The sequence below is a fragment of the Protomyctophum bolini genome (genome assembly GCF_963924005.1).
Source record: "Protomyctophum bolini genome assembly, chromosome: 2".
NCBI classification, from domain to species: Eukaryota; Metazoa; Chordata; class Actinopteri; order Myctophiformes; family Myctophidae; genus Protomyctophum; species Protomyctophum bolini.
Window position 1 is genome coordinate 39,134,771 of NC_137863.1, and position 27,992 is coordinate 39,162,762.

The window sequence follows — 27,992 nt, forward strand, 5'->3', positions numbered from 1 at the left end:
ATTTTCATGTCATGATAGAGCCCCCAAATTGATACGTACAGCATTAGGCCGCAGACTGCCATCTGAAAAGATTCTGTGCCAGAGAGTAAAAGCTGTGATCTGAAGAGTCATTCTCATACGTTCTCTCATTGGGCTAAACTTCTAGCCAGTGAAATAACAGTGGAAGTAAAAGGAAAAGAGGTCGCGCATCAAGCAATGGTTTTCTCAGTGGACTGCCAGACCCTATACATCCAGTAGACAATCAAAAGTAGTAATTGAAAAAATCCCCAAAAAGGGAGCACATGCAAAATTTCAAATGAATGGAAGACAAAGTGCTCAATATTTCCACATTTCCGCCTAGCGCATGTCAGCTATGAGCCTTCATCAGAGCACATAAAGTGCTGGGGACCGTCTGTCCCAAGGACCCCTGCTGCTCACTTTGAGAGCCACTGCTGACTCAATGTGACACAATGCTCACATCTCTTGGATGACAACATGTCCTGATCTCTGTACCAGCCTACAGCTGGCAAGATAATCATTTAAAAAAAATGTCCATAGAGAAGTACAGCAGTAGCAGGGAACAGAATCAAAGTTGAGCATTTTCCACCCATGTATGATATCAAACATAAAAGGAACTTATCTCCGGTCATCAGTGAATCAATGTGTATAGACTATAGACAGTACAAAACAATACAAACAATGTTGTTTTATATGATAAGATACAGGGCAGTATTTATCTATTAAAGTATCTATCTCCATGCATTAACCATATCTTGTCTAATAGTAAGTATATACACAACAAGCACATTGTGTATGCAGTAGTGCAGGATGAGTTTGAGTATAAGTGAACTTGAGTGTGTGTGTGTGTGTGTGTGTGTGTGTGTGTGTGTGTGTGTGTGTGTGTGCGCAGTGTGTGTGTGTGTGTGTGTGTGTGTCACTGTTGCACAATGATCAAATTAACGACAAGACAGTCACAGAGAAACAGTTTACTGTTCATAAGTGTGACGACATGTAGAAATAAATACATTGTTCAATCGCCTGCTGATTGTGGCGCTCATTAATCAGAAGCGCATGCTGGACGGACTTCATGATGAGTCTGACGTAATCTCCACTGTTTTATTTATTTAGTCATATATTTATTTTTGGACAGTTGATGTTACAGTGGAAACATCCACAGTTTTCAAATAATTGTAGTGGAGTAAAAGTACAACATCTGCCTCTGAGATGTAATGGAGTAGAAGTAAAACAAAGCACTGACAATTTGAATTAACCCCCGGTAAAGTAAAACATCCCGAAAAGTGTAATCATAAACTACAGGACTTGAGTACATTAGTACTTAGTTACGTTACAGTACACCACTGAGGCCTGTAGTAGACCTGAAGGCCTGAGATTCAGGGTCTTTTGGGACCATCTCAGACCTCCAGTGAGCTGAGGAGATCCATGGGAACACAGGAGCCGCTATAGGTCAGCAATATCCTTTCAGACTCCTAGGAGACTAAAACATCCCCATGGTATTTGGACTGGTCATCACAAATCAGGCAGGGTGGGTGTGGGGGGCATGGTTTGTGCAGTGCTTGAGTTGGAGTGGGTGGTGTAATTAATTACAATATTTGTACTTTACTTGCGTATTTCCAATTTCCAATACTTTACCTTTTACTTACATTTCGGATCCAAATATTACACTTTTACTCCAATACATGTATTTGAAAACGTTAGTTGCTAGTTACTTTGTAGATGTTGATTATTAAAAAACATACAGTAACGACTCCAGGCTTAGGCTACGTATATACATTTTGGCCATTTGAAAATAGCTGATCTACAAGCTCACAATGTGGCACGATGTGACGCATTGTGAGCTAATTGTAGATCTGCTATTTTCAAAAGATTATTATACATTTGACTAATTGAGTTATAATGACTACTTTATGTTTTGGTACTTTAAGTACATTTTGATGCCAATACTTTCGTATTTTCTATTTTCAAGTACATTTAGAATTTCTGTACTGTATTTCTATACTGCAGCATTGATACTTTTACTTAAGTGAAAACATTTTCCACCACTAGCAGGTGCTGGGCGTGAATGACTGGCAGTAATGCATGTAGTTAAAAGTGGCAAGTCTACTTGGACTGGTTAATTGGTGGCCTGCCATTGAAGCGTACGCTGCCCTGTTTGGAGGAGATTGCCAGTTCATATTTTATAACTGGACCGGTTCCAAAGAAAACATTTTTTTGTCTGAATTATAGGCGAGGAAGTGATAGTTGGACTGAATACTGAGGGAAAGGAAGGGATGGGAGAACTCCCCCCTCTCTCCCTGTACCTGTTATCAACAGGTACCACCTTCATCTGACCCGCACCTCCCACACTCCCACACACACCTGGGAGGGAGTGAACATATTCTGTGATAACGAGAACATGCTGCAGGCTTTTAAACCCACCTGCAGCAGTAGGAGGTCTTACCAATAAAGTCTCTTTGAGAAATATCCATTCATTATTTTCTGGCCGCATGTCAAGTTCTGTTAAGCTAACTCTCCACCGCCGATATCGGTCCAACTCGGCGGCGGAAGCAGTTGGATAGAGGCTCTTGCTGACAACTTCTCGTCGGCATTACGGCACTATCAACGAGTCGGGACTTCTAGTCGGACATCGATCGCCAACCAGACTTTTTTGGTCGGGTCCCGACAGGCTAGCCACTAACCCGTCGTTAGCCCTGGGCTGATGAAAAGCGTGAAAGTGAAACAAGCGACCAGGACAAGCCCACCAGGTTTCACCAATTGAGCCCTAATACATCAGCTATTTTAAAAATAGAATCTAGAAAGCAAGCCCAAATAAGTAGCTACAATTCAGAAATAAGCCCAAACTAAAGCAACACACAACTATGCATATTTACAAGCGACAGTATTGAAAAACAAGCCCAAACCAGGCGACGCTGGCAGGCTGCTACTTTTGCCCCCTGGTGTGGTGTGGAGGTGTCAAGAATGCAATATGCTGTCGGCCCGACTTTTCAATGCCAACTAATGTCAACAGACTAGCAGTCTGAAGTTGTTTGAAGTAGGGCGTTTTGGGGTAGAGAGTCACCTTTAGTCTTCAGTCCACATAATGTTATATTACATTGTTAGTCTTTACTGTCCTGTGTTATAATCCAGCCTGGATTCCCCCATGATTTTAGGTAGTAGTTCTCTGAAGAATGGCTTTATGAATGTGTCAAGGCGTCTAATGTGGGACCGAGCACTAGTGTGGTGTGGCACAACTTTGCATGCATTCAAATTGTAATCATAACTGCAGAGGGCCAAACACAATCACAAAGGGAATGAGTTCTAGGGCTTAAATTACACACAAAAAAAACCCTAGTCTAAACGTCAATTTGTCAAGAAACGAACGGGGACAGAAAAGTTTGCAAACAGCTTGCGAATTATGATCGCACCAATGTTCTCTGGCAGGGAGCACCCTAGGCATGATAAAGAGCTTTAAGTGAAAGTGTCCTCCGCTACAGAAAGGAAGCTACAGAATCAAAAGGTCATAATTGGTCCATTACATCAGCTATCACAGCAATCTGGCAGATGCTCCTTATCTGCATTTCTGTCGTGAATCAGTGCAGGTTAGATTTTTTCCATAGATGTTGCGAAATCATAAAGTAGAGTTTTAATAAAAGGAAAGAAAAAGAAAAGGGTGAAAAAAACACATCTACAATAAGTAGCGCTGATGAGAAATACAGATTTGTTTGAAAAGATTATTTTGGGCAGCTTTTGCTTCATTTAGAAATGACGGTGTATAGGGAGGAAGGAAACAGAGACGAGGGAGGGGGAAAGAGATGCAACACGTGGCCTCGAGTCAGAATCAAACCAGGCTCACTGCGATTATGTGATCGACACTACGAGAGAAAGAACAGATTCACAAGTTCGGAGTCCGAATAATGATGTTTCTTCCTTCTGTGCGGTCGACTTGGGCACCTCAGGAAAACAGCATAGCTATGATTATATGGTGCGTGTGTCCGGCATGGCAGGAGGGGATGAAATGGGAAGTAAAGTAATAACTCTAGGGCTGGCCGGGTATCAAAGACGGGTTTACGTCATGTGAGTGATATAATAATAGTTAGGTGTGAATGTGTCCAGGCCACACACTGGGCCTGGGGGGGGGGGGGGGGGGGGCTCTGAATCGACAGGTCGGACAGTTAGTGAAGACATCTGTCTCGTCCGTCTTTTCTCTCAGCTGACTTTTGCCACTCGTTGTACGGTGGCTGGTCGGTCCTGGTTCTTCCTCAGTCACTCCCTTTTTCATCCCTCTCTCTCTCTCTCTGCCTCTTTGTTCCTCTCCGTCTCTCATTCTCCCACACAGTCTCTCCTTCTCTTTGCACCGTGGTATCTCCAACTCAACAAGCCTATCCTCTCCCCGCCGTCCCAACTGCTATCTCCTTTCAGGACACTTCCCTTTCATCTGTGCCCCGATCTTCTAATTTTTTCCTCATTCAATCTATCTGTCCCTCCCCTCTACCCCCCCCCGGCCCTGTTCTGTCGCCACGGCGCCTCCCCCTCCAGCGCCTCCTCTGTCCCACTGACGCCGCGCACTGCTCCCATCCCCCAGAAAACCACTTCAAACAGCCAGCACCATCAAAGCTGAGAGTTGGCCAGCCAACCAACCAACCAGCCAGCCAGCCAGCCAGTCAGTCAGGCAGGCAGTCAGCCAGCCAGCCAGCCAGTCAGGCAGCCAGCCAAGCCAGTCAGCCAGTCAGTCAGGCAGCCAGCAAGTCAGGCAGCCAACCTTCTGCTTTGACTTAAAGTTACTCCCGTCCGTCGCAGGGCTGCTTTCCTCTTCTGATACACATCAAAGATCCTCTTAAACTCAGAGTTTGCTTTTTAAACCTCTTTTTCTTCATGATGATTCTTTTTTTTTTTATTATTCCATTGGTTGAGTTCCCCCCCCCCCCGCCCCCCTCTCTCTCTCCCATCATTTTTTTTTACTTACAGGGTTAGTGTCAGTAATGACATGCACACACACTCTTGGTGTGGTACTGCTTGCCTTTGCAGTTTTCTTCTGCGACTTTAATTGGTTTATTTTCGAAAAGGGTTGGCTCATGCTTCACACGCACGCCACACACATGCTAATGTACGCCCCTGTTACAGTGGGGGGGGGGGGGGGAACGTCGGTTAATCCCATGGGGGAAATTCAGCCGATAGTGATATCAACTGCAGAGCATGGGTCTATTCGTCCCAACTCAGTCCCTCTCCTTTGCGCATCCTCCTAATCAATGTGTGCGTCCGTTCACCTGTATCTGAATGTGAGTACGTGCATGCCCGCACATGGTTATGCAGAACATTGCTGATCGACGAGCTCACAACGCGTCGCCTGCATGCTTTGCTGCTTTGAGCGAAAGCTTCCCCACAAAAACAGAAAAGACGATAGTATAGCATAGAGCCCTGTGGGACTCCGCTCAACCATATGGGGTTTAAGTGGTTAAGTACATTGTGAGCAAGAGAAAAGATGAGAGAAAAGGAGCAGACAGACAGGGAGAGACAGCGGAGAGAGGAAAGGAACGCCATAAGCCATTTAAAAGGCATCTTTTTAATGTCTCAACGTTCCAGAGGTCACATGTGGTCATTTGAAATGTTCGCTTGAATCTTTTCACCCTGCTGGAGCGAAACATGCATGTAATGCCAACATGCACCAGAGGATGGCGCCCCATCTGTATGTAAATCTGAGTACTACTGTAGGTATGACTGTCATAGCAGAGATCTGCTGAAATGTATTTCTTCAAAATCAAATCATTGGAATTTGAATTGGAGGAACTCGGTTACATGAATTATATTAAATCCTAGTAAATAATAACAATACATTATCATTATTAATATTGTTATTGTAACAACCAGTTATACAACAACAGTTTCCTTGCCATTAGCACTTCTAAATCAACATGAAAGTGTTCTCTAAGAACTTCCCTCTCCTGGCTGTAAGCACTTAGATTATAGGAGTCTGTGGGCAGTTACACAGAGCATTGTCTCTTTAATTCACAGCACATTGCTCCGAAGACACCTCTTAAGGATGCAATAAAGACGTTTGAGGGGACGAACTCGGTCGGATACCGGGCATATTTGTTTTACCCTCAAAACAAATCATCCATGGAGAGTAACTGAAAGTTGCAACTCAAGTAAAACTAACCCCATCCCACAATATACGGCCTCTAGGGCTCAAAACGAAGTTTTATTTCGAGCACACCCCTCTATAAAAAAGAAAAAAGAAAACGTCAGAACTTTTGTGTTCCTTGAGAGAACGCTTTTAATATTCAAAAAAAGGAGCCACTATTGTGTGGCTTTATTGCACCGACGTACCAAATAAAGAGCCACATCACACGGCCGGGACGGTCTCCAAGCATTTTCATGCGTAAAGTCAAAAGAGGGGAAAAACAAATTTGAAGGGGGGGAAACGGGATATTTATAGAGTGGTGTGAGAGACTTTTTCAATGACAGGAGCCCTAATGAAGTGGTGTTTGGCTTTTTGATTCACAGTGCGGTGAATGCGTGGGTCCCTCCGTGACCGTTTACTGCATTCCTCCGTAGCCCCAATCCCTCACTCGCTACACGGAAACCCCACTTGGGGCACCCGGGGAGGCGAAGGGGTGAACTCAAAATAACATGTTCCTCGCTCACTAAAGCCAACCTTTCTCACCAGCAACACCCCTATGTGTGGTGCGATGCGCGTGCGCACGGCCCGCCGGCCGCACACACACACGCACACGGGCCGCACACACACACACACACACACACACACACAGTACGCACACACATGGGTGGGGTGTTTACGTGGAGACACACACATGTGCTCAGGAACATGCACATATATGCACATGGACATAAATGACAGAGAAGCAGTACAACATTCAAGAACATGTTGTGGGTGGCAACATGACCAGTCTTAAGGTAATCATCATTAGACTGTTTCACAAGAAACATACTGTACATGGTTGTGCGCGCGCACACACACACACACACACACACACACACACACACACACACACACACACACACACACACACACAAAACCTGTTAAGTCGGCTGTACATTTAAAGAGTCTGGGAGGTTTATATGTAGATAATAAGTAACGAAGGTCTTTGTATAATAGATGAATGGTATTAGTCTGTTATTATACAAGTGGATATAGCTATGCTTGACCTAAACCAGTAAGACGCCCTGAGAGCGAGGTCGCGTGCACGCATCCGCCTGGGTGACAGTAGACGGCAGGCGGCTGGCATGGGGGGTCAGATCAACATGGAATGAATTGTGTACTGGCCGTATATGGAGCGTGTCTTGAGTGTACAGGGTTTGATGAGGTCAGAGATCAACATATGGAATATCAGAACAGGTCAGCTCCATATATGGAGATCTAAGGGTTTGAGGTCAGATGTAGAGTTGATGGCCGGCTCCATATATGCAGATATGGAGATCTAAGGGTCTCCATGATGTCACGAGGCGTGACCATATATGGAGACGTGATGTCACGAGGCGTGACCATATATGGAGGCGTGGGTGACTAACTAACGGACGGACGGGAGATGCCGGTTTGCATAAACAGAACAACATTCAAGAACATGTTGTGGGTGGCAACATTAGACCCACTGTCAAACAACTTGTTGACAGATCCCAGCACCTTTGGACTGCAATAAAGAGATGCAGAATTTGAATCCATTCTAACAATTCGTAAGCTGCCCATGCAGTAAAAAGTCAAATGTTTGTGGCGGCTAATGCAGTGTTCATTATGTTAAGTAACAGTGAGTGGGCCTTCAGGACAGGTGTACTGTACATACTGTACATGGTGGCACCTTTGCAGAGAGCAGAAGACAGGAAACGTCTGAAGGAAGATGGCAGGCGAGTGTTGGTGCACTGCTTCACTCACATCTCAAATCACGTAACGTTTAACCCATTCAGGAGTCAGGACGGGAACACCTTTTTGGTGTTTTAAGGATTATGTTATACTTTAGCTATTGAAAAATAGCATTTTTGAAAAATCTAAATGTGCGGCCAATCTTTGAATATATTCTTTCACTGAGTTTTATTTTTATTTTATTTTATTTTGGCTTTCGTCTACTGTCCACTGACTAGGTTCTTTTTTAAACTGTCATGATTTAGAAGACAGGGTTAGGGTCTCATCCCTAAATGGGTTAATAAGCCTACTTGTAACTTGCAGGCAACATACATTAAACAATCAGTTATTGGGACAGTGAGTGAGTATGCCTTGCTATGTTAATGCATACACAACCATAATGTGCACTATACGCACATTAGAGAAGTAAAAAAGACCTGTCCTTGTTCAAGTCTTGCCTTTCTGATCAAGTGCCCTTGTGGGTGTCATAAACACAGGCTCTAAAACCTGGTTGACTACCATCAACTATATGCTCACTGTGCTCTCCACACACTCCATAACTCTCTTCTCTCCTTGTTTTTAGTTCAACCGCTTAAATCCTATACACTTCTTTTCCCCCCCATCTGTTATTTTCATAAAATGTTTGCCTATTTTGAACGAAGTTCGCCTATTTGCTAGAATGCTTTCTTATCTTTCTTACCTTTCTTTGTAGTTGTTACGTCCCGACTCCCCACCAAAGAGGTCCAGGTGTTTTTTTGTGCAAAAACTCCTTATTGGCTATTTTCCCTACCATAAGCCCTCAATGAATTGCATTGCATTGAATGGGAATTGAATGGGGCGTTATGCTAATTTGCTTATTTCCATCGAAAGAAGTAGTAAAGTGTGCCGCTTGGGATATTATTTACATTATGAAGAGAGGATATATACAAAGAAATTATAATTTTGAGCGATGGAAATAAGCGAATTAGCACAACACCCCATAGCCCCATTCAATTCCCATTAAATTCAATGCAATTCATTGAGGGCTTATGGTAGGGAACTAGCCAATAAGGAGCTTTTGCACAAAATAACACCTGGACCTCTTTGGTGGGGACGTAACAACTATCTGCCACGTGCATTTCTGATTACGAGGCAAGCGGACATTGTTTTTATTCATATATTCCAAGCCGTGTAGTCGGGACTTGAAGGGCTTGAAGACACCATACTGTAAGGTGGTTCACTCACGGCCATAATGGGAAACCTAATGGAGACTAATAAGTACAGTACAGTATAGGTGGGTAAATAGTACAGTACAGTATGACATTCTCAGGGTACAACTACTATACCGCACAGGCAATGACCGTACCAGACTCTTCGATATGGATATGTGATCATTTGTAATGACATCAATTAGTCTGCTGTTAACATTAATACAGGACTATAGAATTGCTAAATTGATATTAGCTTATGATAGTGACAATCTTACTATACATGCTTCCCCCCAGCAAGTGTGTGTGTGTGGTGCATGCGTGCGTGCATGCGTGTGTGGTGCGTGCGTGGTGTGTGTGTGTGTGCGTGCGTGCATGGTGTGTGTGTGTGTGTGTGTGTGTGTGTGTGTGTGTGTGTGTGTGTGTGCGTACGGCGTGTGCACACCGCCACAGATAATGAGTTAGGCTTAGGTCATGGCTTATTGTCCAACTCCTTAAACATTAATGTCACAAAAATGTAATGTAATGACACACACACACACACACACACACACACACACAGTGCTGTTTGAGTGCACAACTGTGGTTTTAACACCATCTTAATTTAACATGCTACCAGCGCTGAGAGCGGCACTGAACATTACCGAATCTAAATGTGTATTCAACAGGTGTGGTTATTGTATTGTAAAGAATTTGCCATAGTGATTTGGTGTGAGTCACCAGAATTCTGCCTTCTATGAATAGAGATATTACTAGTTCCATCATAAGAGAAATAATATCATGCATGACATCGTCTTTATAATATGCATATACCCTGAAGAAGGCAGTTGTATCTGCCGAAACGTTGGTTCCTACTCTGCATCCTAATACATAATCAGTGTGTGCGGCCACTCTTTTGTCTTTTTAAGACTTCTCTTTTTAGATGTTTCTGCCGTGAGCTGGCACCACTACTAAGACTGCTGTGCGTTTAGCATCCTCCTGCACATAGTCTTTATAATACACAAAAAACACAATCAATGCAGCATACATTGCAACAATATAAAATAAATAAATTGTAAGATATATGGGAGAGGTGTGAATGGGTGGAGGAGTGCAAATATTGGAAGTAAGAGATTAGTTCCAGATGAGATGAGATGGTGACAGATAAAGACAAAGATAACGACACTATGACAGCCATGTCCTTTTTCCTCATTGTTCCGTCAAAAGGAATCAGCGCGCACTACGGAGCGTGTGTCGTAAGAAATAGTTTCGATTTGATTTCATTTGTTAATCTGTTGGCTATTTTCGTCGTTCAGTCTTGTCCGTTATATTTAGCGTGTTTTGAAGTCATACCCGGAAGTAGCATGTGTTCTGCATCTTTGCTGCTGCTATGTTACATTATTAGTAGCAGTAGATATCACCACTGATATCAATTTACTTTCTATATGACTGAATACAGTACATAGCACGTTACACTATCACTTTGTTGATATTTATATATACACTGTAGTCAACGACTTCATAAAATACCCAGACAGGGTGGTGTCTTTTAGTGAACAGGACATCTAAAGACTAGACTGCACTATAGTCTCTGTCTGTAACCAAGATCTTCTGGTAGTGGCACCCGTCCTATACGCATGGCATATACACACGGTCGCACGCACGCACACACACACACACACACACAAGAGCTAAAGCAGTCTTGCTGTCCGTCTTGTCCCGTTGTGGTTTATTGTTGTCGCTCTACCCCTGTTGTCATCTCTGTGTATGCGCTGTGATATGATTGTTTTTGCTAGCCAATGCTACGGCCTCCGGTCTCTGTGTGTTTGTGTGTGCCATGCACAGCGCGTGCGAGCGTGCGTGTGTGTGCGTTGCTGCCAATGCAGCAAACTCAGGGTATTTCCTTTTCTGATATTAACGTCAGTGGGAGGATCTGTATCAGGGTTCAGTTTGACACTATCTCTCTGTCTCTCTCCCACGCAACCTATCTTTCTCTGACACCACATTGACTTGAAACTACAAAGAGTGCAAAAGCAAGCAAATGGACAGGTGACTCCTGAGCGTGTGCACATGGACCTGTAAGGGTCCATTTGGTTCTATTTCACGGTGTACCATACGAATGCATTAGTCCAGTGGTTCCCAAACTTTTTAGCGCGTGACCCAAACACAGAAATTATTCCAGGACCCAAAATAGTGAAAATAGCAGATCTACAAGGTCACAGCGTGTCGCTTTGCGCGACTTTGTAGTTCGGCTATTTTCACTACCTCTTAAATATTATGGTATATATATATAATTTATGGAATTTCTTACATTTTTCTTTCATTTATTCATGACATGCTTTTTTGGGAATGTTTTTTGGAAAATGTTTTGAAATAATAATAATAATTAAAAACCAAATGTTGGAAACAAAAAAATAAAGGGAATCACTCCCGTCTCTTTCACTCATTCATCCCCCGTTACACACACATTCTCTCGTTCACCCACGCTTTCACTCGTCCAAGCCTTTTATTGAACATGCTTTTATACCGTTCATTGATTGCCGGTATACAAAACTATACATTTGCACTTCAGATCGGGGTGTGGCACGTGGCAGTTTCTCTAAAAGGAGCAATGTGAGTCTCGCCTGGCGGTCTGACTTAAAACATAAAAAGCTCACAGCCAGCTAGCGAGGAAAGGAAATGACTCTCGTCAATTCCTGCTCACTTTTGTCTTGAACTTGTATGTACTGTAACTTAGACATTCACATTGATGCGCTTGTGGTTATTGTTGAGATCATTAGACAAGAATGTTTACACTTCCTCTTCTCAGCCCACAGAAATGCAATGAAACTGCAGAAAGACACCACATTAACACAATTCCTATCAGCTAACGTGCAATTTAGTGCAATTATCAAGTCCTCGATTTGCTCTGTCAACACTGGTGATGAATCTAATCTATATGAAATGGATTTTGGATATAAACAAAATTAAATAATTAAGTGTTTTGTGCTGAAGCGGGATCTCCGCCATTTCGAATATTTAACACCGACCTTTGTGTCATGAAGATGCATTCACGATCACATCTTCCTTCACTCCTTGATGTCAGATCTTTTAAACTTAATGGCTTTCACTCTGTCTGATGTTTTATGTATTGTACTGTATATGCTTTAGTAACGTCTGTTATTCCGATTTTAGCTTCTCACAGTACTATGTTCATGTGTTTTCTCACAATTCTTTTGATGTTTCACTGTTTTATGTGTTTGCCATCCTCATACTAGTTTATCCTCATTTAGTATTCCAATGTGACGCACTTTTGTAGAGGTGCTTCAAAAAACATGTACAGACTGTACTGTATATTAACGCTATATTTAAACAATGAGCGATGAAGCTCCTGACAATTCACGAATGATATATTGAATTTCTGAATAAACATTACATAACATAACCTTTGTAAATGTTTGGATTGCTAAATAGCTTTTTGTTTTGCAAAGAGAAAAGCAACACTTACAACACTACATATTTCAATATACTGTATATTTATATATTCAATTTGCATTGCATCAACAGTCAACACATAGCAAGAAACAGTGTGACATAAGTATTTCCAAATGAGTGTTTTTCTCTCAGTCTCAGTGTCGTTAGGCCCAGCCATAGCAAACTAAACCAGGCCAAAAAAAAGAAAGAACATCTTGTATCTTGTGTGTGTGTGTGTGTGTGTGTGTGTGTGTGTGTGTGTGTGTGTGTGTGTGTGTGTGTGTGTGTGTGTGTGTGTGTTGCCGAGTAGACGAAGGCGATCAGGTGGTGGGAGGTGTTTGTTCTTAGTTGTGGTCCCCTGTCTGTGACTCATTGTGTGAATGTCACATATAGCAGGTTTGAATAAAGAACTCCCACATTAAGTGTGGTCTTAAATGGCACGTTTGATTTCTATGATATATATTCAAGGGCAGCTAATACTGTAGCTATGATGATCATTCTACAGATGAAAATGGATGTATTTCCCCGCTGAGCCGTAGGCGTGTAGGTAATGTAAAATGACGTTGCTGTGCTCGTTTTGCAGTGTGTATGTGGTGACTTGTGGTCCCCTTGTTGCATTCTATGTTACAAGAATTACTTTTGACACCTGTGGAGCCGGCACAACCACGACAGTGCACGACAAGCATTTGTCCATTTTGTCTTAACTGTCGGACAGTTCATGTATTATAAACAGCGGTAAAAGGATGCATTTCCAGTGATTGAGGAGAATGTTTTTCATAGCACTCACTGTAATTTACTTGGCAGGATTGTTGACTTCATTTCTGGCAGCTCCAAACAGAGCAAAGCAGTTAAGAGAGCTCTAATGTACTTGCATGTATATATACAATATGTAATGTCTGTAGTAATGAGTGGAAGGTAGGGGTGGGCGATATCATGATAAATGTCGTTGCGATGATACAATGGCTCCACGATATGCCTGATATTGTACATATCGTGATACAGTGAATGCACATTCTATGATTTGCAGTTCTATACTTTAATTTACATTTCTGTAGAACGATGGTTTAATAAGTATTTTGGTCTAAATGGTCTCGCACTCCTTTTCCTTTTCGTTTCTGTTTCCTTGTAGGTGGTTGTACTGTGTAACTTAAAGAATAACCATAAAAAAACGCATTGAATAAATATCCTGATACTATCGTGTATCGTGAAAGAATATTGTGATATTTATATATTTTTCCATATCGCCCACGCCTAGTGGAAGGCCCTCTGTAGATGGCAGGTGGCTGCTAAGTGCAGTCACAGTTCTATGTTTTTACATTTTTAACAGACTGAGGCCAGATTTAGGAATTTGTATATGAAAATGAATCGTGCCCTGTTCTTTTTCATGTTGGGATTTTATTGTTAAAGTTAATTTAGTTATTGCTACCTTGTAGAAATGTTGCTTTCACTAGAAGCAGGCATCCGTATTTATTCCTTACATACTGTATCGTTCCATAATTAAGGAGTTAATAAGATTAAACAAAATTGTTAAAAAGGATTTAATTCCTCCTAGGTACAATTACAATTACAATTACTTAATATTAGGTACAGTATTCAATAAGAAAAAATACCTTTTGTAAAATAAATCCTAAAGAAACCATAATATTATATTTATATGATTTTATTTGCAACTTGTATTTCTGAGTTTAAAGTCCTATATATGGTACTGAAAGGTTATCTACCTCATGACAAATGTTCTGTAATTACTTATCTCAGGCTGCTTTCATTTAAATCTATAACTAGACGCAGAACATTCTCTAATATTCATATTTGCGTGCAGCCTGGACGTCGCACATTCAATAATATCCCCATAAACCACGGCATGGTCCAGTGCTCAGTGACAATTTCAGAAAACTATTCATTCACCCTTCCTTAATCGAGCAACGCCGTTATGTTTAACTTGAGCAGCTCTGAGACAGTAGTATAGCTAATAGTAATGGGAAGTACATTGTCCCAGGAGTCCCATGTAGTAAAAGGCACCTAGGTCGAAAAGCAGCAATCTCTATAATCTACCATTTTTGTAAAAAACATTTTTATAACATCAACATGAAATGGTAGCAATTATGTAGCAAATGAGGCCTGTAGTCATGTTTGTTGCAATTTGAAAGCCAAAGAAACAAACAAGGTAATTCCTAGGTCATTACCGTGTGCTTACCATCTCACCACATAATTACTAAGTAAATAACGGGTCACATGTGTTTAAAGTGTTACTGTAGATGCCCACCATGCTGTAAACAGAGCAGGATCTATTTCTCCAAAATCACCCTATAGCAATAAAAAATGATCTTTGCACCACTATGAACCTTCGTAAAATAAAAACAAGAAATCACACGGCTGCTTTTCCTCGATTTTAGATGTGCTCGATACTGTATAGTGGGAATACATTTTCAGGTGGTATACTGTACGTAGGAATTCTGTCCTTTCATATTTCTCTCTCTCTCCCTCCCTCCCTAAATCAGGCTGCGACTAAAGGCTTTGTATGCCTTTAGTCGAGTATATTAAACTATGGATCCATTTATCCATAGTTGGTCCTATGCAAACATTTAGGGGGCCCTCACAGACCCAGACTGTTATGTTCCGTCTCTTTGCAGAGAGATATCCACACTCTCTCAGATGACACTTAGCAGTCTGTCACTGTCAGAGATGAAAAGGACACTACTGCAATGAACATTTGCACATGTTATTGTTGTAAGACAACAAAAACAGTCCCCAGAGGACCGACTGATTGACATTGTCAAGCGTGATGCAGCACAGTTCAGCGAGCATTCTCTGGATATGAGTCACGCGCTTCCCACGCACACTACATATGCAAATAAATAGCTGTTCTGCACTCTGCTGCGCCGTGCAGTGTACTATTCTCTCCGACATATTACACACTCGTTAAAGAGATGCACACTTCATCATCGGCGAAGTCCTTTGTTAATTGACATGCATACATATCTGTGACACAGACAGACATAATACAGTAAATATGGAGCTGCAAAGCGCATGCATATACGCACACACCCAGGCACCCCCCCCCCCAACAAGCCCCCCTGCACGGTTTATAAAAGCTCTATTGGTCTTATATTCAAAGGCCCCGCTGAAGAATGCACATGCTATCCAAATAAATAAATCAAGGGGTCCGATAATGAAAGCCATCCCACAGCGGCACACCGCTTTAATGACAGCACAGACGGGGCCACAGTGTCACTCACTGCCATGGGAGGGAAAATTAGAGCCAATTTGACACTAATCTGGAGCAGATTGTGCTCCTCTCTCTCTCAGGGCCCGGCGGTGGTGGTGGTAGTAGTGTGCCCCGGCCGGCGCACACGGAAACCCCCGCTGAGCCGATAGGCCCCGACCGACCTCAGCATCACAGTTGTCCTGCTTTGTGGAAGCACTTTTGATGACCAATTTCACCCCCCATAAAAACAAGTCGTTCCCCTCCACATGGGCTCGGTATAGGCGCTCTCCACGGGCCTACTGTAGAGAGAGAGAGAGAATCTGAATGTTTTGCGCATGTGGCTGTTTTTCACAAGGTTGTAATCAGCTTGGAACGGTAGATACAATTTGCGGATACAAATGGATACACATGTCGGTTATAAATTCAGAGATTTGCCAATGCGATGTAAGACAGCAAATATGTTTTGTAGCGTTCACCAGATCATTTGCTGACAGTGAGAACAATGAATCACTTTTGTGCACTGTGCAACGCTTGCACTGATTCACTTGGTATCAATGTGTCTCTTTGCCCATCAAGCCACAGTGTCATAGTCATAGCTGAAAAGCTACACTCATTTCTCTGTGTCTTATTATACATTTGCTTGCGAGTGTATGTGTAATATTGGGTGTGAGTGTGATAGCTCAGTGTGAGCAAGATTTAAACGTGGTTGCCTTGTAAATGGAGTGGCACAAGATATGGTATCTGACAGGATGATTCATTATGAAACAGCTACAGTATGTGTCTCCCCTGATGTACCAGCCTGTCTTGAATTGCTAAAGAGTATCTGCTTTATGAAAGGCATTAACAAAACCAAAGCTTAGTCATTACGGTAATTCTGGGTCACAACTGTTTAACCCCTATTGGTGGTTACATACATTATGTTATAATTTCGCTATTGAAAAATAGCAGATCTACAAGCTCATAGCGCGGAGCGTTTCCACTGATGCCATCAAATAAAGGCTTGTAAATGCCCCCCCCCCCCCCCCCCCCCCCCACACACACACACACACACACACACACCCCACTCCCCCCGCAAATACAATTAATAAAAAGGTAAAGTAACTGCTTTTGCCAGTAGCAATGTACTCAGATCAGGACATCGGAATTTAGATGACATTGGAAACCTAATCCAAATGGTTTTTTTTACAGATTCACAAATGTGCTTTTGAGGCACAAAATTGTGACACATCAGATGCATGATTATTACCAGTACCGATGTTGTCTAAAAAGTCAAATGACAGATATACAGTAGATCGGCCAAACCGATATATATGGTTCAGGCCAGAGAGCAGGATGGTTATTTGGTAGTGATTAGATATATGGTTCAGGCTAGAGAGGAGGATGGTTATTTGGTAGTGATTAGATATATGGTTCAGGCTAGAGAGGAGGATGGTTATTTGGTTGTGATTAGATATATGGTTCAGGCTAGAGAGGAGGATGGTTATTTGGTTGTGATTAGATATATGGTTCAGGCCAGAGAGCAGGATGGTTATTTGGTAGTGATTAGATATATGGTTCAGGCTAGGGAGGAGGATGGTTATTTGGTTGTGATTAGATATATGGTTCAGGCTAGAGAGGAGGATGGTTATTTGGTTGTGATTAGATATATGGTTCAGGCCAGAGAGCAGGATGGTTATTTGGTAGTGATTAGATATATGGTTCAGGCTAGGGAGGATGGTTATTTGGTTGTGATTAGATATATGGTTCAGGCTAGGGAGGAGGATGGTTATTTGGTTGTGATTAGATATATGGTTCAGGCTAGAGAGGAGGATGGTTATTTGGTTGTGATTAGATATATGGTTCAGGCTAGAGAGGAGGATGGTTATTTGGTTGTGATTAGATATTGCCAATCAGCGGGAGAAAGACGAAGAGAGTCCTCACAAGAGCCTGGGAAATGGGAGCCTACAGTTGAAATCCCAGGCATGTGTTTATGATTGTCATTTATTGTCCTTGCCATGGGAAAAAGTGGTGTGCCTTTCCAATTCTGCTCCAGTTTGGGCACATGGGGTACAGCAGCAGACCTTTAACATGCAGTACAGTGATATATCGTTTCTGTTTTTTTACTAAGTCATGCACGAAAAGGAAGATTTCTTTTTGTAGTTGTGAATAAACTGTCTTCATGTTTGTCTTCCAGTTTCTGAGACATAGCTACACAAACAATATTTCCATCCCTGTAAGGTAAAATTCTCCTTTAGTAGAAATGCCACTTGAAATTGAGCCAGGACAAATCACCGTGGGGATTTTCTAACTTTTAAAGTTTGACATCATGTACGGAGTAACGATTGCTGAAACAATCGTAATTTATTGTGACCTTACTTTTTCCAGTTCTGGATCCCCTTTGTGAAATTGTGTAGGTTGCAAGTTGAACACATCTGCCTTGTATTGATCCTAATCCACAGATCAACCCACACAAAGCCATATGAAATATCTCCTGATAAGAAACACATTGAACTGCTTCACATGAAGAATATTTCATTCCCTTTGCTTACAAGGTAATGGGATACTGCAGCGGCACTGAAATTGAGCACAAACAAATAATTATGGGGGGGTTTTCAAAGTCAAACAACATGCGAGGAATATTCTGAAATTTATGAAACTTTTGCAAAAATTTCTGGTGGTGCCCACCCCCCCAGCCCCACCCCCTCTTGTGTCTTGTCGCTTTGCTTTCGGTTCCTGACATCGCTTGTGTAATTGTGTAGGTTGTTAGCTGGCCTATGTTGATCATAATCTACAGCTCAATCCATGCAAAGCCATATGAAATATTAGCTGATAGGAAACACATGTTTATGACATTCTGAATCCTAGTGGGAAAAAATGCATTTTTTACACTACAAAATAATTTGTGTCTCATATGGAATATGGATCAAAGACACATGTGCCAGACATTTGATTTTAAAATGTATTGTTGCGCTGAAAATGCCTTTAAAACGGGTTTAGGGTTTTGTGATTTACAATACTGTGCGTGTGGAGTATTACATTGTTCTTCCTCAGCGAGACACCCACAAACGTGCCGAGCGTAAATCTATCCAGCAGACTCCCATTTTTAGCATGAACGATATTGCATTTAAAAAACAGCAACTCCTATATGTGACCTAACGTCTATTGTCTCCCCTCTGCCTGTGTGTGTCTCTCCCTTCCGTCTCTGCTCCTCCCCGGTCGGTCACCCACAGTGGACATCGAGCGGGCCAGTTCGCTGGGCTCCGAAGGAGAGGATGAGGTGGGCCTGTGGAGCCTGGAGCCCCAGGACTGCCAGGAGAGCCTGGGAAAGACCATGAGCCTGACGCCCAGCGAGGGGACCGAGGAGCCCGGCAGCCCGCCGCCGGCGCGGCGCTCCGGACGGCCACGCAGCCTCAGCCCCGACGGCATCAAGAGCCACTGGGGGGCGGCGGGGGAGCCGGAGGCGGAGGGGGAAGACGGTGCCGTCCCCGCGCCGCATCCTCTCACAGACGGGGAAGAAGAGCGCGCTTCTCTTAGGAGGATGTATGGTGAGTTAGACGTCTTTGTGAAAGAAGAGTCACATTATGCCATTATGCAGTGAAGGTGGATTTCTCTTCTGTATACCATTAAACCCATTCTGACCCGAGATCAGATTCTAAAAATGTCCTCTACATCCTGACAGTTTTCTGAAAAAGCTATGGTTCTATGTCAGTCGTTCTTCGATTTTTCAAAAATAGCAGACCTACAAGCTTGTAGCGCGCCACTCGGTGGCTCAAAATGGATTCAATGGATTAATTGGGATGTTTATCTTTTTTTAATGAGGCCATTCAACAATAAATCCTATTTTAGGTGCCCTTTTTACTGTGGTTTGGGTGTTTGTGCATCTGTAAACAAGTTTATAGTGCTCTTTCTGACGCAAGACCCGTTCCATTGTTGGGGGGGGTGCTTCTCAAAGCCTTCAAGATACACACCACCTTATCAGCTCCCCGTGAAGACGAAAGTCATTCCTATGGGCTATTCCTTCTCTTTGGAGAGGAAAAAAAAACCCTTGTGAAAGCATGACAAAAGGAAGTCATCCCACACGATGTAACAATATTTCCATGCATCAAAGAGGTGACGTTACGGTACTGAAATCAGAACGGGGCGACACAAGGCTTTCCCTTTTATTTAGAGGAGATCAAAGGCTCACGCGGCTTGCCTACTAACAATCACTTAGACCTCTCGCCTCGTGTGATTTGGCCTGCCCTGATGAAGGCAAAGCGGAGTTTTTACAACGCCAACCACACCGGCTCTTCCCCATGCCACATGAAAAACGGCTCAAAATATGCCAACATCTGCAAACATTTGAAAAATCTTCCTCAAAGTCAATGCGCTGTAAGCAAAGCTGACTGGTTTGAGTCATGATAGAAGGCGCCCGCTCTCCTTCACGTATGTCTGTGGCTTTCTGTCTGTTTCTGGCCGCATGGTATACTACAGTCAATGGCATGGATAAAAAAAAGAAAAACTTATTCCAAAAATCTAGTACTAGGTCCGGCTAATCGGCCCCAAAATAGATTTTCCTCAGTCTGTGTTTAACTCAACAATTTAGCCTTATTATTTTTCAGTTGCAGGCAGTGTCGTTTTACAATACTGTCACCCCTATATAAACACACACACACACACACACAAACACATGCAGCGCACGCACACACACATGCAGCGCGTGCGTGCGTGCGTGCACACACACACACACACACACACACACACACACACACACACACACACACACACATACACACACACACACACACACACACACACACAGTATGATGATGGTATATACTATTTGACATGTATAATGTACTATATTTAGCAGGAGCAATGATGCCCTCAAACAGGCATTCTTATTCCTGCGCAACAGCTACAGAAAGGACTACAGATGTATCGGGTTAATCCTAACGTTCAGTGCCATATGAACGCAAAACGTTCCCAAGATCACAGTGGTTACGATTTCGTGCCACCGCCACATAGCTACATTTGAAATCTGAGGTGTGCCTTGAGACTCAATCAATAGCAAAACTAACTGTGTACTGTGTAGACAAACTTATGAACCGTTTGAAGTTCCACTTTAGATATTCCAATATATCCTCTATATCCTCCTTATGCAGGTCAGAACTCAGACTCCCAGAATGCCTTGGAGGACCTCGCCCAGTATGACATCCTCGTCCAGCTGAGGAAGGCCTCGAACCCCGCCAGCCTCCTGGACCACCACCCACACCTGCCCCACAACGGCAGCGCCACCGTTTACCACCCCGGCAGCAGGCTCCACGAGCTACCGCCTGCCATCTGGTCACCCGGAAGCCACCACCACTCCCCTGAGGGACACGGTAAGGGTCAACCCCTTTCGACCTGGCGTGTCCCTATACTATGGGCATGTCAGAATAGGCCAAGGCGTTATGTTAAAATAGCATCTACAAGATCACAACACGTTGCACATTGCATCGACTGCTTTCACATGACATATCATACGACAAAGTTTCAAATAGCGCACACACACGTGCACGTGCACACACACACACACACACACACACACACACACACACACACACACACACACACAAAACTACTCTCTACATGCACATGAATAAAGAAACGTCTTGATTAATTTGTTAATGGTCCAAGCCCTACAATATGCCAATAAGCTCAACACCATACAGTACATAGACACTGCATGGTGTAAAGGACTCTTTTCATTTGCTGGTCAACTCATGAAATAGTGAAATATGCCGGCTTAGTATAACAATAGCTATGGTCATGAAGTCTCACACAAGGCTGTTTCATGATGTTGTGTGTAATCATACAAGGCTGTTTTTTGATGGTGTTGTATTTTAGATGTTTGGTCAGTTTAACGGACTTGTATGGCCACAGTTGAACATATCTGACATTCTCTCACCCCAGATGCTCACCCACTGAGTCCAGACGCACTGAGGATGCAGCAGGCATGTCCTTTCTGCCACAGGACCTACCAGCGAGGAGCCTCGCTCAGGGAGCACATCAAATACTGCCAGGAGAGGGAAGGGAGCCACATGGTCTGTCCGCTTTGTGGATACACTGCCACCTACAGGGCACAAATGGAGAGGCATGTTGCACTGCACAACCAAATACAAGACAAGGTGAGACAAACCTAAAAGATAGAGAGATGTGATAGATAGCTTTATTGTCATTCAGCAGATACATAACATGCATAAGAGAACGAAATGTCGTTTCACTGGCTTTTAGTATGCTAGTTAAAAGAGCTAAAATACTATTAAAATCTAAAATCCACTTAAAAACAAATAAATTAAAAAGCACCATTAGTTCATTGAGAGACTAAGTTGAAACTTGCTGCACAAAAAAAAACTATTTGTCAAAATGTAACGGGGCATTTATGGGGCAAGAATTAAGCACTTACTCTCAATTTCTCACCCCACACTCTTACCCTGTAATTAAAAAGAAATATCATATTGCTTGATTTCAGAACTCTCTTACATTGGACCATGGCACGGAGGCCAGGAAGTTTAAATGTCTACAGTGTGGGAAAGCCTTCAAGTACAAGCACCACCTCAAAGAACATCTACGCATCCACAGTGGTGAGACTGAATATCTGAATAAACAGCTGCAGCTACGTAGCTTCCCACACATTTTACTAACTCCCTCCCTTCACTTATAACACATGGGATCCGGATGGTGGTGCAGGCAGGGGTAAAGTCACTGCCCACCCTGGAGACTGGGGGAGAGGGGATACTGTGTTCACTGCAGCAGGTGGGAAGCTAGCTGTACTGGCTAGGCCCTAGGGCACCTGATCATCAGGGAGTGGAAGGGTAGCATGTTTCCCCTGACTGAGGCATTATCAATAAATCAAAACATGGCGCACTACAGAAATAGAAGTCCATATTTTGTATCGTTCCATATGCCTCAAGCTGGCATACCGCACGTTTCCGCTGTCCGGCCTTCCTCAGGCCTCATGCCATCCCTGGTGAAACTAGGCTACTCGGGTGAAAAGTGGCGGCTAGTCAGACAACGTGTGGTTGTTTACTTACTCTACTACACCACCCTCCAAGACAGACAGATAAACAGTAGGGATTGGCAGTGAAAGTGACTATACAATTTGGCAAATAATAATAATATAAATCACACCTGTGTGAAGTGAGCGGTGCCTTTCATCAATCAAATCATCACATTCCGTGCAAACAAACACACCTACACACAAAGCTGTGCATAGGAGCAGCTGCACTGCTCAAAAAAAGATATTGTCCCATACAGACTATACACAGGGGTTCAATGTGTAGATGTGTGATCTCTTGTCATGTACGTACATACATACAGTACATGACAAGAGAAGAGAAAAGGTGTTTTAATACCAAAGTGCTACCTCTTGTGAGTTGTGACTGATCCGTCTCTGTGCGACTTCCTCCCCTCTAGGTGAGAAACCGTACGAGTGCCCCAACTGCAAGAAACGCTTCTCCCACTCGGGCTCCTACAGCTCTCATCTGAGCAGCAAGAAGTGCCTCAGCGGGGGAGGAAATGGAGGAGGAGGAGGAGGAAGCGGAGGGATCTTTAACGGACACGGCCAGAGCCCCTACCCTCACCACCCGTCCCCCACGTCTCCCCCCGCGGGCGGGGGGAGGACCAGCAACGGCAAGGGCTCTCCGTTCCCCGCTCAGGCGCAGGATTACGTCAGAGCTCCGGGCCAGAGAACGGAGGACGCTCACCATCACATCTCGGCACAGGAGAACCACCGTAGCCCCATGGCGTTCCCCCGAGCCGCTGACCTGGCCAGGCTCTGGGACCCCATGGCCGGCGTGCTCAAAGGGACCACGCTGTTGCCTTATCTGCCCTCCGGAGCCAAATTTGAGCAAATGCTGCAGGAGATGCTACACAGGGAGGTGAAGCCAGAGGAGGGGAGAGGTGGAGGAGGAGGAGGAGGGGTGGGGATGGATGAAGGGAGGGCGAATTACAATGGAGGCGGTCATCACGACGGGAAGGTGTCGCCCGACCGAAGTGTAAAACGAGAGAGGGCCAAGTCCAGCGACGGGGAGAGAGGGGCGTTTGCGGTGACCTGCCGCCGGTGCGCGCAGCTTTTCCCAAACGCGGCGGTGCTCCTGCAACACGAGCGCTACCTCTGCAAGATGAACAGAGAGGCCGTGGAGATGCCGGAGGTTCCTCACGGAAAAGACCACCTCTCGCCGCCGCTCTTCTTCGGCAGAACTCCTCTCCGGGGGACGGAGAGCGGCAGGCCGAGCGGAGTGGCCAACGGCTTCTCCGAAGACAAGTCGCCGGTCCAGAAGCCCAACTGGCATTCTGTCCCCCAGCAGCTCCTGGTCGCCATGCCCTCCCCGTCGCAGCACCGCCCCGACGCCCCGCCCTCCAGGCCATACTGGTCCGGCCTGGAAGGCGGCAGTCCTGGCCAGCCAATCAGCCCGTCTACGGAGCTGACGTCGCCTCCTCAGACCAGGAGGAGAGTTCCGTCCTCGGGATTCGGTTCACCTCTCTGCCTCGACCTCTCCTCCACCTGTCCGCCCGATTTCTCCTCGCCTCAGAAGCGGCCCGGCCCACAGAACAGAAGCCCCTGGTCCGGTTCCGGTTCACAGAATGAGCCCTTGGACCTTTCCCTCCCCAAGCCACCCGCAGACCAGGAAGGCGCGAGCAAAACGGTTCACGACAAGCCATCTAGAGGAGAGAAGAGAGAGCTTGAGAAGCAGCAGCTTAGGAAAATGAGTCCAAGCCAACCTCAACACTTAACCCTCCACCAGTTCTACAGCGGGTCTGGGGTTCCTGTGTTCGGGGGCTCCATGTACAACGGTTTCCCCGTGTTCAACCCCATGCTCCAGGCCAGTTTAGGGGGACCAGGGCATGAAAGCATCCCCTCTCTTCCCCTCGGCCATCCGACATCCAGCTCTGGTTTCCTCTCTCCTATGACCTACATGATGGAGACCGACACAGAGGCTATGCTGAAGAAGATCCACCAGGAGAGACAAGCTTTAATGGTGAGACACTTTTGCCCGCTTCATTTTTTTACTCAAGGTGATGTATTACATGTAAAATATACGGCATATGTAATTCTTCTTCTTTCTGGTGACTCTTGTGGTGTGTTAGATACAATTATTAAGTACAACACCAATGCAACTTCTCTCACTGCCATGACTTATTTGTTGTTTGTTGTGTGCCCAGGGCGAGGTGTTAAGTCATGGAGGTTTAGACTACCTCTCTCTAATGGAAGACGGGATGGATGGAGAAGGAGGAGGCCCAGGCAGGAAGAGACTGAAGAAGACAGAGGAAGGCCTGTACGCCTGTGACATCTGTGAAAAGACCTTCCAGAAGAGCAGCTCTTTGCTACGACACAAATATGAACACACAGGTCAGTGTGGCACATGTCCAACTACACGTATATATTGAGAAATATAAGCTCAATGAAGAGAATAAGCAAAATCAGAAACCCAAACTCAATCTACCTCAAACTAAACTATGCTTGTCCGTGAAAATATGAAATACTCATTTGATAAAACGGTTGATATGAAAGTCTACAAATCAAATTAAAAACAAACACAATATGTTTGAGAAGATAATATAAACCGGTGGTTCCCAAACTTTTAGCCCGGGACCCTTAGTGAAAATAGCAGATCTACAAGCTCACAACGCGTTGCTTCACACTGCGATGTGAGCCTGTAGATCTGCTATTTTCACTACTTCTAAAACATTTGTTTTCTAATTTATGGAATGTCTTAGATAGTAATAACAAATTACTTTAATTTAGTATTTAATTTGGTATTAATTCATGAAAACTTTAGTTTTGGGGGGGGGAAATGTTTGAGGAACCAGTGTTCCCCAGTGTTTGGGAAGCAGTGATATAAACCATTTCTGCGGATGTGTTACAGGCAAACGCCCGCACGAGTGCAAGATCTGCAACAAGGCCTTCAAGCACAAGCACCACCTGATCGAGCACAGCCGCCTGCACTCAGGAGAGAAGCCCTATCAGTGTGACAAGTGTGGCAAGCGCTTCTCCCACTCGGGCTCCTACTCCCAGCACATGAACCACCGCTATGCCTACTGCAGCAGGGACCAGGACCCCGACCAAGACCCGGAGGAGCCCCCCCTCACGCCGGGGACAGGCAACGACCCCGGGGGAGCGCTGTCGCTCTCCGCCGAGGACGCCCAAACGCCCCACCTGTTCCTCAGTGACTCCAGTCTGGACGGAGGCCCCGGAGGCTTCAGGGAGGAGGAGGAGGAGGAGGAGGAGGAAGACAAAGAGGAGAGTCCCAGAGATGATCACGCTTTGAGTTTGTCAGAAGCAGAGGAAAGGCTGGTAGGGTGTGCCGAGTCTGACCATGAATTACCCCAAGAACTGAACGGAGGAGAGCCGAACACGATAGAGAACAACAATATAGCAAAACATGTCGGGGCTGAAAGCACAGAGCACCGCCTCTGGGACCAAGGAACAGGTCAACAAAACGGAGAACCTGGCGAATATGAGCTGAGCCTGGATACAACTGACTCACAATGACCCAGGATCAAAGGTTAGGGAACTTTAAAAGGCCTCAGCAATACATATATACTACAGTACATTATAATGTTACATTTTAATTAAGAAAGGATTTTAAATAATACAGACTTTTTTTATACGATGGATTGGATATACCACAGAACAAAGAGCCTTACAATGCAGCCATACACATTATGTAACAATGCAATGGACAGTATTGTTTGACACAATAATGGACTTGATGTGTTTACTGTGAGTTACATTGTGCCAGTCACTTTATCGCTCACCGCCACAGTTGCCTTGGTGTTTAGTCGATTCACAGTGCAGTTAGCCCATTTAGACGTGGAAAGCCTATACGTTGTTACAGCATTTCTGTGTCAAATTTGTAGATTATTTATGAACAAATATTGTGCAGTATTAATTGCATGATGGATGGCGGGTAGACATCTACAGTTCTGTCATTAAATGTCGCTTAATGGATAGTCAAATTGTCCACTTAGTCCACCCAGTTGTTGCCGTCATGCCGTTTTGTTAGGATATTTCTTCTCTTCTTTTAATGTTGAGTAACCTATAGAGTAACATACCTGAACCACCCTCTGATGTATTTAGGGCTTTAGGCTAAACGCTTTATAAGGCTATCTGCTGGCGCTATGGTATTTGACAAGCACTGAACTCAACATTGAAAGAAGTGAGGAAATGTCACCCTATTGGCGTGATGGAAACAACAGGGAAAGGTCGTGTAGAAAAGCATTCTTATTCCGATTCTTGTCCATGCACATTGTATTCACTTCTGAATATTGTGTGGTATTATCTTTCTCGAAAACCTGACCTCTCATATTTAAGCCATACTATAAATGTAAAATGTTCTTTTCCATTCAAAACAACAAAACAGCAAACAGGCATGTTTGTCGCCAGGGCGCTCTCTGTGAATTGCTGTGAAATGTGTCAACGTGGTTAACTACAGGTTTCAGAAGGTTAACTTCATTGTTGACCACCATGCTGGTACTAAAGGCATCAAAGAAGGAAGGGTCTCTTGAAGAGTAAACTGAAAGTGGGTTGTTTATAGTTTAAAAAAATAAAAAATAAGATGACTGCACCTTTTAAAATGCCATGCCTTGTTAGCGGACTGTTGTCCCCTAGTCGCATTTCTGGACAGGATTTTGTGGGAGTATGATAATGAGGTAATTCTTTGAGGTTTTTCCTTTGAAGGGGCAAATAAAACTTGCACTGTCTCACGATCCATTCCATATTTCAAGTAATAAACATATGGAGCCATTTTATTTCTTTTAACGCCAAGCTGTCTGGTCTCGCTCATAATAATTTACATGTGTTGCATGGTCTTAGTTCACACCACGGGGACAATAATGTGTCACACATTTGGACCGCCTGTTGAGGCCCGACGACAGGGTCAAGCAAAAGACTCAGGACACAAAGTGCACCAGCTTTAGCTTCCTCTTTCTGCCTGTGATTCAGCCAACCTGAAAAGTGCCTTAGATGTACTTGGACACTGTGATTAATCAGACGCAGCCGTGGTATGTAAAGATAAGACAGTGGTGCTTGAGGCGTAACTAAGCCTGTAGTGTCCCTGCGTACTGTAAATGCAACATACACTTCTCACACACTGTGTGTGTCACCAAAGATATGCATACATGCCAAAACCAACCGCTAACCCCGTTTTGATAGTTCCCATTTTGTTTTATAATTTTTTTTGCAGGGGGGGGGGGGGGAGAAATAAGGCATATTTTGTTTACCCTCACATTGCCTTGACAGACTTGTAATGAAGTAATATTTCTTACAAACACACTTAAACGTTTTTGTATTTTCTTATATTTGTTATGTTCTTTGCATGAATTTGTGAATATCTGT

The 27,992-nt window shown here is 44.0% G+C and overlaps 1 protein-coding gene across 1 annotated transcript in view; it reads left to right on the plus strand.

Moving 5' to 3' along the window:
- The window catches only part of LOC308330099 (zinc finger E-box-binding homeobox 2), a 35,610-nt gene extending 7,638 nt beyond the window's left edge, over nt 1-27,972 (plus strand). Inside the window, exons 2-8 of the mRNA XM_080784784.1 lie at nt 18,862-19,176; nt 20,776-20,994; nt 21,566-21,780; nt 22,125-22,236; nt 23,069-24,633; nt 24,818-25,004; nt 25,522-27,972. Coding sequence (XP_080640910.1) covers nt 18,862-19,176; nt 20,776-20,994; nt 21,566-21,780; nt 22,125-22,236; nt 23,069-24,633; nt 24,818-25,004; nt 25,522-26,147 — 3,239 coding nt within the window. The 3' untranslated portion in view covers nt 26,148-27,972. The remainder of the gene's footprint in view (nt 1-18,861; nt 19,177-20,775; nt 20,995-21,565; nt 21,781-22,124; nt 22,237-23,068; nt 24,634-24,817; nt 25,005-25,521) is intronic.
- The last annotated feature ends 20 nt before the right edge of the window (nt 27,973-27,992 follow it).